Here is a 14,337-nt window from a genome sequence, read left to right as displayed (position 1 = left end):
GATCTCTCTCTCTCTAATTCTCTTCTCTCTCTCTCTCTCTCTCTCTCTCTCTCATGCAAAGTTTTATGCCTTCTGTCTGCAGTTCAATGCCAATGTTATGAACATGCTCCCTTCTAGCAACAGAAATATTAAACCTTCAGATTTCTGCAGGAACCCCTGACAGGAACCCCTGAATCATCCAATATTTTTTTACTGGAGCTGTCATTTGCTTTATATAAATCGAGGAGAAATTAAAGCCTTATGATATTCCTTTTTCATATCTAGCTTTTATGATTCATGTAGACACTGGATATTGACACCTGCATATAGAGTGGGATATCTGAATCGATATGCACCAAAAGGCCATAACCCCATTGTCAAGAATTGTCAAGAATTCACATTCTCCGTCTTTCCCACGTATCACGTATTAACCTTCCAAATGTCTGAAGAATAACATTGATATTATGAGTTGATCGAGAATCCATTTATATGAACTCACAAACCAAAAGCTTTGATTTGCAAAACTAAATCTATAATACCGGTAGAATGGATTAGTTAGGGAATGGCCTCTGTTGCATTAGTTTTTGTTTAAGTAACTAGCTATTCCAGTTGTTTTCCTTACATAATTGTACCTTACACTTTACAAAAAGAATTACCGGTACGCTGAATAAAATCAATAATAAAGATTAATTTAAAATTGAGATTCCTTGATTTTAACAACCATAAACTAGGGGTGTCCCTAGCTGTCATTTGCTATTATGAGTATATGTATTTATTAGGGTTTTTGTTTGTTTTTTTTTGGGGGGGGGGACAATGTTGGACAAAATTGACCAATGGTATGGCCCAGTAACTGTATAATGTGGCTGTCCATGAGTTTGGGGAGTATAGTGGGAGATGGGGGAGTGTGTAGGGGGGAGTAAGCTAGGGAGAGGGTGAATGGGTGGTGCTTTGAAGATTTTAAGGGTACCCAACATACATATTGGGAGATGGGCCCTGGGAGTGTGTAGGGGGTGGGTTGTTGGTGGGCCCTGGGGGTGTGTAGGGGGGTGGGTGGGTGGTGCTTTGGTCAGATTTAGGGGTACATACCTGTCTCTGAGCCGTCAGTCTCCCCGTCCTCAAACCTAGCCTGCTGAATGTCACTGATCAACTTTCTCAGAAAATCGGCATCCATTGCACAAAGAATATTTAGTACCTAGTATAAATTCATATCCAACACTGGATGAGCTCACTAAGTTTATATTTCAAACTCTTAAATGCCTCTTAATGATTCTCTATTAAATATATCCAGTCTGGCAGAGTTTCACCCAATGACCTCCTTCTCACTGCATTTTCTATAATTCCATTACACTTCTAGCTGACCCACTACGACCCATAAATCCGTCCATATTTAGAATCATTCAATGCAGGTTTAAAAAACTGATTGACAGGTCTACAAACATTTCTCAATCACTATAAAGGCCCGCATTCTGCTGACATGAATTTCCAATTTATTACACAGGAGTTGCAATCCTTAGAAGACTAGCAGTTATCCTTACGATACAAGAGGTGGACACATTTGTCTGTCTTCTCCTCCTGCATTAGGTGTATATATATCCTGCACACAGATATAACTTGACTATTCTTCAATAACAAACCTAGTCCTCTGAGGTATATAATCCTTTTAAAGCCTTACACAGGTCACTGAAACTGATCCCAGGGTCTGTGATGATTCAATTTGTATCCAGTTTTCGTGGTGTCCAATTCGAATTGTCTTTGTTGATCTTGTCATTGAGAATCTAAGAACACCAAAAAGTACACAGATTGGGCTGTCAATGTCTTGCTCGTCTCCCAAACAATAATATCATCAAATCAAGAGATAAAATGGAGCAGCCATCACATTGAACATTTCCAATCTCCCTCTAAGGACACATTACTGTCCAATTCCCTCAGGACTGGTCCCTCTTCAATCTCGCTTCAATCTCGCTTCAATCTCACGCTTTGTCACACTGTCCAGCTCGAACCTCTGATTATAAACACAGCAACACTTTCCCTGGCGTCTGATGAGGCGTCTAATTTGATTCTGGCAGGCCGCGTCTAATGGTGAGCCTCTGACCCCGGTCATCTGTCACTCAGTGGTCACTGCTGCTGGCTCTCCTCTCTCTCTCTCTTCTCTCTCTCTGTCACTTTTCTGAGGTGATTCTAACAGCCACAAACAAAACCAAACCACTGTGCCAACAAATTCTCTGTCACTGCTGCTGGTTCTCTCTCTCTCTCTCTGTCACTCTCTGTTCTCTATTTCTCTTTCTTTCTCTCTGAAGTGATTCTAAAAGCCACTGAACAACGACTCCCTGTTCACAAGCACTGGGTGCCAGCACAAGCTCTATTACTTTCCCTCTGTGTCACTAAGGATTGCCAAGAATCCTAAGTTACTGTGTGTTACAAGTCACAAAACAAATCACAGAGTCAAAGAATCCCTCATCATCAAAACAGACTTAATGACAGCCAGAGAAGTCAGTAATCATCTCCAATGCAACAAGAACTTCCAAAGCTGCTGAAACTTCTGTCCAAAGTTAGAATCACTAAGCATCACTCCGCTCTTCCAATCGTTTGATTCTATGCTCCCAGAACTGGAGATTTTTATCGGGATTTGGAGATATTCAAGGTCATATGCAAGGTCACGCCAGATTAATCAGGGCATCATTTATAGGCAGGAAGCTAAGACATATAAAGATGGGAGATAAAACACAAATTATAGCTTCAGAACAAACTTCTGGATCCCCCACTGGGAGGAAATACACCTCTCTTAAGTAGATAAAATTTATTTATAAAATCCGCACAAAATTTATTTTAAAAAAATGTTGGCCCCCCTCTAGAACGGATTCACAGATCACAGGGACCAGAGATAAAGAATTCCCCACACGGGCGAGATTGAGCACAAAAAATCCTGGATTTCTTGCTGGACTAACAAAAAATAAGCATCTAAAATCCAGGAGGCAAAGCTGTAAAAATGTCCATACCCCTGCTGTGGAGATGCTTCTGATAAAAAAAAAATGTTAAAAATAAAGAACTCCAGGTTGTATAAAAAAACCTTTAGACACCAATTTCCTCTGATATAAAATCGGCACAGAGTATTATTATATCCTCCCCAACAAAAAAGGGTTTGTTCCTCTCATTAAATGGGTCAGGATTTCTTCTGAATCTAAATGTTGATAAATTCACAAAAGTTTGTATTGAAAAACTCGGGATCCACCCATCTGATGTTGCCAGCGAGCTGGAAGGAGCTGATTTTGTTTCCAAGTTTCTGTCCGATATTACGAGTCAGTTACCGATCAGCTTACTTACAACTCAGGTCAACATGGGAAATTATTTCACAAACTCTCGATCACAAACATTTACCCCAGCAAAACACAGCATGCACAAATAAAAACATCTACAAGTAATCTCTCTCTCTGATAACTGCAGCTGTGGGTGAAAGTATAATAATCCATTACAATTTATCCACAACACCAAACACAATGGGAGAGTTGCAATTTTTGGTCCACGCCTTTAAAATTAAGTCGTAAAAATCTGAAAGAATAAAATCCCCGGCCACTTTCCTTGTCGGCCTAAAAGCAAGCAGATCTGAGCACTCCAATGTTGGGTGTTTACTTAACGGTAAACCTCTCACTAAAGTCTCTGACAACTCCTTCAAGCTTCACTTTTCCTGACTGTGGAGGGGTATTAACACCTGATAATCCATCATCATGGTCCCTCACACTGTGTCCTTTAAATCACCTGGGTAAGTAACAAATGACTCGACTCCAGTTAATCCATCAGCCACATTTCACCACCCAATGGACAAGCAGGAATATACGTATACGAGAGGACAGTGGCTGAGAAATCGCAGCACACCTAGGGCCTCAGCTCACAGGTGACAATATATTACAGTTATATCTCTGCCAGGTGTGCCACAGGTAAGATGCCGCTACCTGCAGTCTTCTAAAGGTTTACCCATAAACTCAAGAATCAATGAGCCCCAGTGCTGCAATGTCCTTGATTAGCAGTGCCTGGGTGGTTTTTTTTTTTAAGTTTTGGGTTCCCAGACTGCACCGTTGTAATTGCCCATCATAAATGAGTCAAGGTGAGACAGGTGAGATAAATCAACAGGTGACACAAGTACAGCCTGACCACTGGCCAGTGAACACCCTCCCTGATACACATAAACAATACTCCCACACCAACAACTAGAGTTATCTCAAGGAACTGAACTTTCCCCTCCTGATCTCCATCAAACTTTGACAGTTATATCCAGAGAAGGCCTGTGTACCCTGTATTATTACACAGCCGTAGTGTTAACACCAACAACTAAACCACTTGGTTCCCACAAATTAGCAGTCATTAAGTTAATCACTTAATTACACCAACACCTTGGTATAACACACAATGCAGGTAGTTATTGACCCATGAAACACTCTGACAGAAACTGATCATTAAGTAACTCCAAAACACAGTGCAAGTATTACAGACAATCAAGCTGCAAAATAATGCAGTAAGTTCACCAGTTTACTCAAATATTACATCATAACAAACAAAACATTTATAATAACTAGTTTATACTATCAAAGAGTTGATTTACCCTCAAGTAGATTGTACATGAACTGATACAGGTGATCAAAGTATCACAGACAATCAGGTGGCAAAATAAGTGCTGCACAGTATTTATGACATTTACTCATCATTGCATCATAACCCGAAACTCTGGCCCTCATAACAGTGATAATTTACAATCAAAGAGTTGATTTACTCTCAAGTAGTATTTGTACATTATTGAGACAGCTGATCAAAAGCCCCCCTGGGACAATGGGTTTCTTTTTTACTCTTTCTTTAAGATTTTGATCCCTAGCTGACACAGGTGACAAGCAGTAATCACAGGTGTGTTGTTTACCTTTAGGTAATGCATGTTGATCATACCTGGCTAATGAGGTCGTAAAGGTCAGGCATAAATCAACGGGGACGGGGGTAATTAGCCGTCATCATTGGCCGACATCAAAAACACATCTTATAAATGTGTCACCAATGTGTCACAGAATTCATTAACGTCGGAAGGAAGAGAAGGGGTAGGGTGAAGGAAGCCTGGGGTTGTGGGGTGGGAAGGAGATGGGGGAGAAATATTATAGTGAGGGAAACTTGAAGTTATTTGGGATAAGGACTGGCAGGGAGCTTGTGTTAATAAATCCCAAGCATTTTGTGCATTGGAGGGGAGTGGGAAAAAATGTGGATTAAAAAAAAAGGGAGGGGTATTGAGGTCCAAGAGTGATGGGGGTGGGGGAGCAGAGAGTGTGGACAGGAGTAAAGATAAGTTGGTGACCTTCTGTACATGTACATGAACCTTTTTGTTTCTGTGAATAGATGTACATGTACCACTTCAAAATATCTAAACATTCAAAAAAGCAGTTAAAATCTCTACTTGCTTGATGTGAAGTACATATTTCAGAGATTTAAAGATCTACAACTCGTGAGAGCTTAATTCTCTATATGCAGCTAATACCCTATGTGTGTTGAGTCGTCTGAGTCAGGAATAACTTTCACCTACTTTAAAGTACTGGCATACAAGCAGAGTTGAAATTTGTCTGATCATCAATGAATGACACTACACTGTTACAATCTATACAAGTATATGAACCATTTCTTGCATACTTAGAGATTTAAAGATGTATAACTCTGGAGAGCTTCTCAAAGTCGCAATATAAATGCTCAATGTAAGTGGAATTTAAAATCCTTGTCACCTGAGTAAGGAAAAACTCTCACCTACATTTAAAGCACTGGTCTGCACTTTGAAATTTTTCTGATCATCAATGGATGTCACTATAGTATCTGCTGATGTGAAATGAACTACTCAACCTTTACATAAGCCCCACCCCCCTCCATCTCTAACCCCCCCCCCCCCTTACATCATTATCACCCATGCATCCCCTCCACAACCACCTCCTCCCCAACATCATTATCACCCATGCATCCCCTCCCCCTCCCCCCTCCCCCACATCAGTATCACCCATGCATCCCCTCCACAACCCCCTCCTCCCAAACATCATTATCATCATACTGACCCTGTTCTGAACTGGTGGAAGATCTTCGTAGAATCATGCCAATGATATCCATGGCAACACAAAGGTTAAAGGTCACAGTTATGAATTTATATGTTGCTTTCTATTGAAATCTTCAGCATACAATTTAAGTCATTCAATGGTAGAAGGTCACAAAATTGTTCATTCATTCTCCTATTTATAATTATATGATCTCAGATTATGTGCAATGTTGACCACAAATTACAATCTCAGACAATTTGTTTGAATCCATAAGTTCTGATAGATGATGCTTCGATTAAGACTTAAATATGCTGACTGTGTTTACAAAAAGTCAACAGATCTCATAAGATGCATTTATCCTTTGTAATTGTTGATGATAGTCCGATGACATCACAGATAAACGACATCACAGTTTAATTAAATCCCAGTAATCACTTCAGATAGATATCTAATTGTCCAATCAAGCTTAGTAGCTGATGACATTACCACACTGCAGAATAATTAGTGGTTTCTTCACAAAGCCTCACTCTGATTACTGTAGAGCTGATGAGATGATAGTCCAATAAATTGATCATCGTGTCAACAATTCACACAATATTTCAGGCATTATCATAGAATTTGGAATCCATCATGGACAAATTTTAAATGCACAAAAAAATCTATAGAAAGACTTCAATATTTTAACTTCATATTACAATCTTGATTGGGAGGCATAATTAATTCCTCCCTTGTCGTGTCTAACTGTCCTTGAGTTATTGAAAAAACCGTCCCGAGTCTAAAGCACAATTAACTGGTAATCAACTGCACACTAAAATCAATGAACACCGTTATTGCATGCGACTCAAAAATTTCCAAAGCTGAAAGTCACTAATACATGAAACGTCTTATGCAGCATACAGAGAGGTCCTTGCTCGGAGGTTTTTTGTCGTTCCCGCTCGGAGGTTTTTTGCCGTTCTCACACCTTGCACTGATAGTTCATCACCATTATCCAAGAATAGGCACCATGTAGACACTACGCGGGACATTCATTCCTCATTACAAGAAACAGCAGTAACAAGATCTACCTGTCATAAATGGCCGATTAGAGCCCTAACACTGACCAATCGTAAACCTGTCTGTCTCCCTGTCACCGTCCACTGGCTTGTTCCCCACACGGCAGGGTGAGAGAATCCTGGGGGTCAGGGAGAGATGTCGTGGTGACCAGTTCTATGCTCTGTCGTAGTCGGTTCCAATCAATACCAAAAAAGTCGGCGGCTTTATGTGAACTACGGGCATCCACAAATAGGATTGGATCACACGCCGGATTCTTTGTCAGCTTGAGGGAATTACTCCATTAAAGAATCTAATAAAGGTTCTACGTGTGGCTGATTCGCTGTGATATTTTCAGTAGCATTCAGAATGAATCCACAAATTTCCTCTGTAACTCCACAGATGTTAGGGTATCTGTTGGCTGTATAGGGACCAGTCTCTTTCAACCGTCTTTGTCTTTGGACTAGTCACTATACACACAACACAATTTTAAAATTTCCAGAAGAGCAAAATCTTCTGCAATATGACACAAAGCTCTGTCAGCTCAAACACTCCAACATACATGACATCACACGATAGAGAGCCCTTGTGATGGAACTAATATAACACTGCCAGAACATGCACCGATTTTCCCAGACCCTAAGAATTCCTCAGACATCAATAGACTCCCTGGGACAAAATGACCCCTGTACTGTTGTTTGTTGATTTAGTGGCCTAAGTCAGTAATTCTGGAGTTAAATGTCCACTCACAGTTTCCCCTGGACCGGTCAAGTCTAAGAGACCGACCCCTGACAATCAGCTCGGAATGTCCAGAGTAAACAAACAAACAGTGAATGTCCACACACATTACATCAGGTGTGAACATTGTTCACCTGAGTGGCTGCCCCCAACAGGTGAAAGGCAGGTAATCTTATCTACACAGCAGGTGTCAGAGGGGGTACCAACACTACGATACTGGTCAGGGGGGTGAGAGGGCTAGGGAGGGGGGGGGGGGGTCATTGGATTAAGTTCAGCAGGGTGCAAGGGGATATTGTTCATTAAGAGGGAAGTGATATACTATTGAGTAAGGGGTATGGTTTGGATGAGGCATGGATCTTAAGACATAGTTAAGGCTGGAGAAGGAAGGGGCGTAGGAGGGGTAGAGTAATGGAGACAGAGAATACAGAGAGAGAATGAGAGACAATTTTAATGGGCACACTTATACAATTCCAAATCAAAATGTTACTGATAACAATCTAAAAGTGATAGATCCATAGTTTTCCCCCTTTAGATTGCATGATGTAAAAAATCTTTTGGAGTATGGTATTATTAAACAACTGTGTCTGACTTAACAAGAAATATATATGATATATCTATCAGAAGACAGACACTGTGTATGGAATATCCCACCATTTAAACAATGCATTAATTGAAAACTCCAAAGATTTCTCAAGAAGGGAGTTACCGGTATTGCATTCATACAGTTTCTCTCTTTACAATGTTAAATGATATAAATAATACTGTTAAATCTAACTCGCTTAACAGACTGTCAAACCTTGATCAGAAGGCAATGAGTGGTCAGTTGTAACATGAGTTTTGATTGGACAACTTACTGTTTCCTGACCAGACACTCCCAGCATTATCCACGGACATTCCGCCTATCCCGCTGTCCGGATAGCTCTCCGCTCCGTAACTGTCCCGCACACACTTGTCTCGTAACCTCAGCTCCTCCTCGATCAGGAGGCGAGTCTGTCGAGACTTTGAATTATTGTTGTTGTTAAAGTAAGAACTCGTCCGATTTTGATCCCCTTTTTTCGAGGTTTGATTTTCATTTTTCTGTTTCTTTACTCTATCATGTGTATTTAGGCTCTTTGCTCGAGCCAGTCCGGATTTTTTAGATTTGGGTGACGCATTGGGATCGTCATGGAAGCCGTGATCCATGGTGTTTGGGTCTTCGGGTGACACAGGTAGCGACTGTAACATTCGCTTTAACACGTCACTGTCAAACTCCACCTGACAGTCAGGGGTCAGCGGGGTCATGGGGGTCAAAGGTTCTGGAGGTGAAGGCCATTCTGGGGACTCCGAGGAGGATGCAGATAACCTTGACCTGGAGACAGTTAGAGCACCGTTAACCCCTGTAGCGCTCACAGACACTCTGTAGACCGGCCCTGATGTTCCGTAATTCTCTCCTTCACTCAAATGTTCCCCCTGAAAATTTTCAGTCTCCTGTTCTCTTTTTTCACACAGAGAAGATTGGTGACCCTCTGCTCCAGGGGTCAAAGGTGATGATCTGACCTCTTCACCTGTATGACCTTGTGTGAACTCAGAGGAAGCACCAGGGTGACTAGGATCAGGTCGCGTTGGTTTTGGTGCCACAACCCTCGTAGAGGTGTCAATGTATGAAACCTGATGACCTTGATCCTCTTTGAAGGTCACAGAAGAATTGTCTCCAATAAAAGCGGTCTCTATGTGGACAGGCCGGGTGGACTTTTTTGAGATCTCCCCTCTGTCACTGCTCCGAGCAGAGTTTCCTGGGCGGAAATCTTCCCTCTCCTGAGTCTGGTAAAACTTGTGGGTGAAATGAATGGCCGATGCTGGTCGCGCTTCACTTAACAGATTGTGGTCCACGAAGGACACCGCTGCTGGCATAGACTTCCTGTGTGATGCATCATGGGAGTTGTTTGTTTTTCGTAGAACCACAGCACCTATTCAATAGATGAAATGTGAATTTTCAGTTTTTAGTGAAACTTTTTGTTGATCACATCTTGCGTTAACAAGGGAATTGATAACGGCAATATGCATTAAGTGCTGAACTAAATTTAGTTGATTGAAATATTAATGATATTTACAGACAACTTGATCATTATTTCCCTGGAGCTGCACAGATGCAGTAAAAATCCATGCTTCATACAATATCTATGATGAAGAGCTAGCCAGCAAATGTCTAGTTCTTTATGAAATATGTAACATGCTGTGATGGATCCAATGTATGGGTCCTCCTCAATAAGAAGCATGTGACAGCAGACACCTCTTAAGGGAGCCTGGTTACCACTACTGAAGCTTCCATTTTAAAAGCTGTCTCTACTTGATGTTGAGTTCAAACAATGGAAGGTACACTTATGGTTTTAACAGATAAATATCTATTGCTGTACATTTAGCCTGACAAGATCTATCTGCTTTTATTCACTGAGTTTGAGTTTTTAATCATTTTTGGGCCTTAGCATCCCTAGACAAACTCAGTGGGGGATGATGACCCACTGAATCATCTTCCTTACCCACAAGGTTTTCCATGGAAAAAATATAACCCAACCCTCTTTTTTAGTTTTCAAGAGATTTTTCAAATTTTTTAAATTCAAAATTCAATTTTTTAAAGAATAAGGTTTCCTGTCTGTACCTGTCACATTATCATAAACGGAGGAAGCCGATGGTGGTTTGAGGATTCCTATTGGCTTAAACGTCTGAAGCTCCGGGGCAGGTTCAGTGAGACCCCGGGGGATGGTGGCCGCTCGCTCCTTCTTGTCCGTCAGAGAGTCATGTGACTGACCATGTGAAGGGTCATGTGACAGCTGGTAGGGAGCGGACGTTGACCTGTGGCTGTGTTGGGTGGTCCCTGCCTCCTGTTGATGTGTTGGGTGGTGGTGGTGGGGGTGATGATGGGTGGTGCTGGCTCTGAGGTCAGGCTGACTGCTAGGGTAGTGATAGTGTGTGGGGGAGTTAGGGGAGGAGATAGACTGGTCCTTGCCCCTCAACTTCTGTAAAGTAAACAGAGAGTTAGCAATTATACCGTACTGTGGAATCATTAGATTTATGTGAACAGCTAGATTTATGTGGATAATATCAGAATCTCTTAATAAAAGTATATTGACATCTTTTAGCAAATTATGTTGTTTTTTTTTTAAACTCACATGTACATATGTATGTGAAAAATTTGCTTCAACAAATCATATGATTCTATTCTACAAAAAAGTGTTATTTATATGCATCATCAATTAATAAACACAAATTATCATGTTAATATATTGAGATATTGAGATATCTCACCTTGGGTGGACTCAATCTCAGAGAGCTGGCTGAGTTAGCTTTCCGAGAGAATTTCTGGGTGGGGTTCTGTGAATAAACAAGAATATAAAATCTCACAATCAAAGCCTATAAACGTATGATTCATTAACATATAGGGAAGTTCAAACACCAAACGCCGACACTTTATGACCATTCAGTGTCTAACACTAACTCCTAATGTTACAATTACACAAGTACACCTAACAGTCATCTATATCCAGCTCTAGATTCTAAATCAAATGGTGTATATAAATACAACTTATTTCTTTTTTAGGGTTTTATATTTTTGTTTCTTTTAATTATTTTAGTTAGAGTTTTATTTTGGAAATAAACAGATGTTAAAAATACTGTACAAAACATTGTTCAAAATGATTATCAAAATATAGTGGTAAGTCATATTGTATGAATATAAAATTTTCAGACTTTAATATCACAAAAACAGTGTCTTTCTTTTTTTCTTTCTTTCTTTATTTCCCCTTCCATTTCCTATCTTTCTGGTTCTCTCTCTCTCTCCCTCTCTCTCTCTCTCTCTCTCTCTCTCTCTCTCTCTCTCTCTCTCTCTCTCTCTCTCTCTCTGAATGTTTTCTCTGTCATTCTCTGTTCTGTTCTCTGTCTGTAATAGTCTTGGACTAATTCTTTATTTCATTATCAGTCTGTCTTAATTCTATTTCTTTGTGCGTGTTTTCTGTCTCTTTCATTCTCTCTCTCTTTCTCTCTGTGTCTGTCTGTCTGTCTGTCTCTCTCTCCACTTACAGTACAACAGTCCCTGAACCGCTGGGCATCGGTAGGGGTAGTGAAATTCAGTCCCCACTCACAGCGATCAGTCGTGTCTCTCCAGTGGACGAAGCTCTCAGTGGCGGGGCAGATAATGGTCCCTAAAACACATACCAAGAAACCACTTACAATACAGCAATAGCTGTAACACTCGTCAGTACAAATACCTTAAAAACCCTGACCAACACAGACCTCTCAATGTTATACCCTCTAGCAGGTGTGTACTGTCAGGCTCTGAATTGCATTTAAACTGATTTTTTCAAATTTAAACTGCATAGCAAATTTCAGAATTTAAAATTAGGGTTTTCCATTTCAACAAAGAAAATGTTCTAAGGTTTAACAGAGGGAAACGATTTCTGTAGGAAAACAATGGTGGTATATAAAGTTTCCTTGACTTAAAACTATTTCTAATTTAGAAAATCAAACAAACGTAAGCTGCTTAATACATCATGATAATTTACAAACTTAGAATTCCAGTATCATGTATGTTGGCATTTTTAGATATATGTGGATTAGTTTTGTTTTACTGAAATCTCATTAATTAAATCAAAGTAAAATGCTATGAGGACTGTACACTATATACATACCCAAATCAATCAAAGAAAGAGAAAACTAAGTCAGAATGTTACACCAAACTCGATATCCTGAGTAAATTGTTTAACACATCAGTTTATAACAATGATTATACTTCAACACATTTACAAAAGAGTTATATTACTAAAGATTTAGACGATAAAGCAAGCACTTAAGATTTAAACTAAACAAGGAAAGAATTCAAGAAACTAAAAATATTTTGTTTACCTATTGACTTTCTCGTAAAAAGAAGAAGCCTTCAGGTAATAAACAAAGACTTAATGGAATATTAAAAATAATTCAAATAATATCATCCAAATCACTCACTTCAATGCTTATCAAGGAACATCCAATTATAATTAAAATCCACAACAAGGTTAATTTAACCCTGCGTTAACGAACTAGCATGTCGATTTGGGCCTTTGTTGACACAATGACTGTAAAAAATTTCAGCAATGTTTTTGTTGTTTTTTCGCCACCATTTATGGATTTGATAAAAGCCCATTAATCCGCTATCACCTCCAGACAATGGGTGCTGATCGAATTCAGAAAACCCAATCACTCACAAAGAGCCCCAAACAGAAGCCGATCTCACCCATCGCCGTCTGGACATTTAAATTTTCAAATTTTCAAATTGTGACTCGAATGACTTGAATGAGATAAAAATGTCTCAGGAATTCCCAGTGATCCGGAAGTTTTGACGTCCCACCTGTGATCTTTATTTTTTCACCTGCTTCAGGTGAGTGGGTCTAAGAGTGAGAGATTTGTCTTGAGGGGGGGAGTGATACATTGTATTGTCAACCTCCTACATGGACCATTTAACATCCTCTGTTTAACACAGAACTGCACAATCCCTCTATTTTAATTGACAGGTAACTTGGAGGTATAACCACAGGTAACACACAGGTAATATACAGGTAACACAGTCAGTTTCCTCAGAGCTCGTCCAGATGATTAAACCTAGGTCACCTTTTTCTTTGATGAATGATACAGACAATCGGCCCGATATTTTCCTGCTTCTCTTCATAACTGACATATCTAACATTCTTTCAGACAAAAGCCAGAACTACAGAGAAATATCAGCTGAGAAAGATGAAGATTACTGTGTCTTATAAAGATATCAAACTGTGGACCATCAACTGATCGAAAAATACATGTAACCTAATTCCTCGACCCACTAGCTTGATCGCAAATTTAAATACCGTAATTATCCTTTCTTCAGTGTTCTAGATATGTCATATAAATTCAATGACATTATATTGAAGTACATGTACATGCCATTAAATACACCCATTTTGAGATGACGAGGTCTGTGTTCACAGATGAATGATTTCTTCTATGATAATGGACAGATAACTTCCCTATATTTACACATTACATAACCCACTTGGCTCCGACACAGGGTCAGATTTCTTTACGGGAGCTCTGAGCGAGAGTTACAAACATTCCGCTTCACGCCTCTGCCATATATGTGTATTGTCTGCTGTCTATATATAGCAAGTTATCCTTGTTATCTGCTTGTAAGGCGTTAATAGAGGTACTTAACTGTAATCTACCTGTAATTATAGCACCCCCCTTATACAGGTGTGAATTAGAAAATTAAATTACCTTCATGGTCAAGCGTACATAACATAATGTCTGTATCTACAGTCAATCAAGAAAATAATTTTCATTCCAAGGCCTGCTTTGAACTTTTCAGTTATAAATGAGAAACATTTAGAAAACTTTTTCTTGATCTTATCTTTATTTCTTGTTTTTCACAAAAGCCAACATTCAAATCCTACTCAGCATTATGCAACACTCAAATTATTTCTAAGCCAAAACAAAAATAAAACCCTTTTCCTGCATATGTATGCTATAATCTATTTCCCATTGATTAGCTAAATTATTTATGACTAAC

At 39.7% G+C, this 14,337-nt stretch overlaps 1 protein-coding gene across 9 annotated transcripts in view; it reads right to left on the bottom strand.

The window, feature by feature from the left end:
* Positions 1-14,337, bottom strand: part of LOC105331449 (protein still life, isoform SIF type 1) — a 48,250-nt gene that overhangs the window by 21,632 nt on the left and 12,281 nt on the right. For all 9 annotated transcript variants that reach the window (XR_010709404.1, XM_066071658.1, XM_066071660.1 and 6 more), the window contains 4 exons: positions 11,844-11,965; positions 11,073-11,138; positions 10,426-10,783; positions 8,645-9,736 (listed from right to left, as the gene is read on the bottom strand). Coding sequence is in view for 8 of the 9 variants with exons in the window: in XM_066071658.1 (XP_065927730.1) it covers positions 8,645-9,736; positions 10,426-10,783; positions 11,073-11,138; positions 11,844-11,965 (1,638 nt within the window). In the remaining variant the exon portion in view is untranslated. The remainder of the gene's footprint in view (positions 1-8,644; positions 9,737-10,425; positions 10,784-11,072; positions 11,139-11,843; positions 11,966-14,337) is intronic.

Source organism: Magallana gigas, chromosome 9 (assembly GCF_963853765.1).
Source record: "Magallana gigas chromosome 9, xbMagGiga1.1, whole genome shotgun sequence".
Classification (NCBI taxonomy): domain Eukaryota; kingdom Metazoa; phylum Mollusca; class Bivalvia; order Ostreida; family Ostreidae; genus Magallana; species Magallana gigas.
The sequence above is the reverse complement of the archived record's forward strand: the minus strand, read 5'-3'. Positions and strand labels throughout refer to the sequence as shown.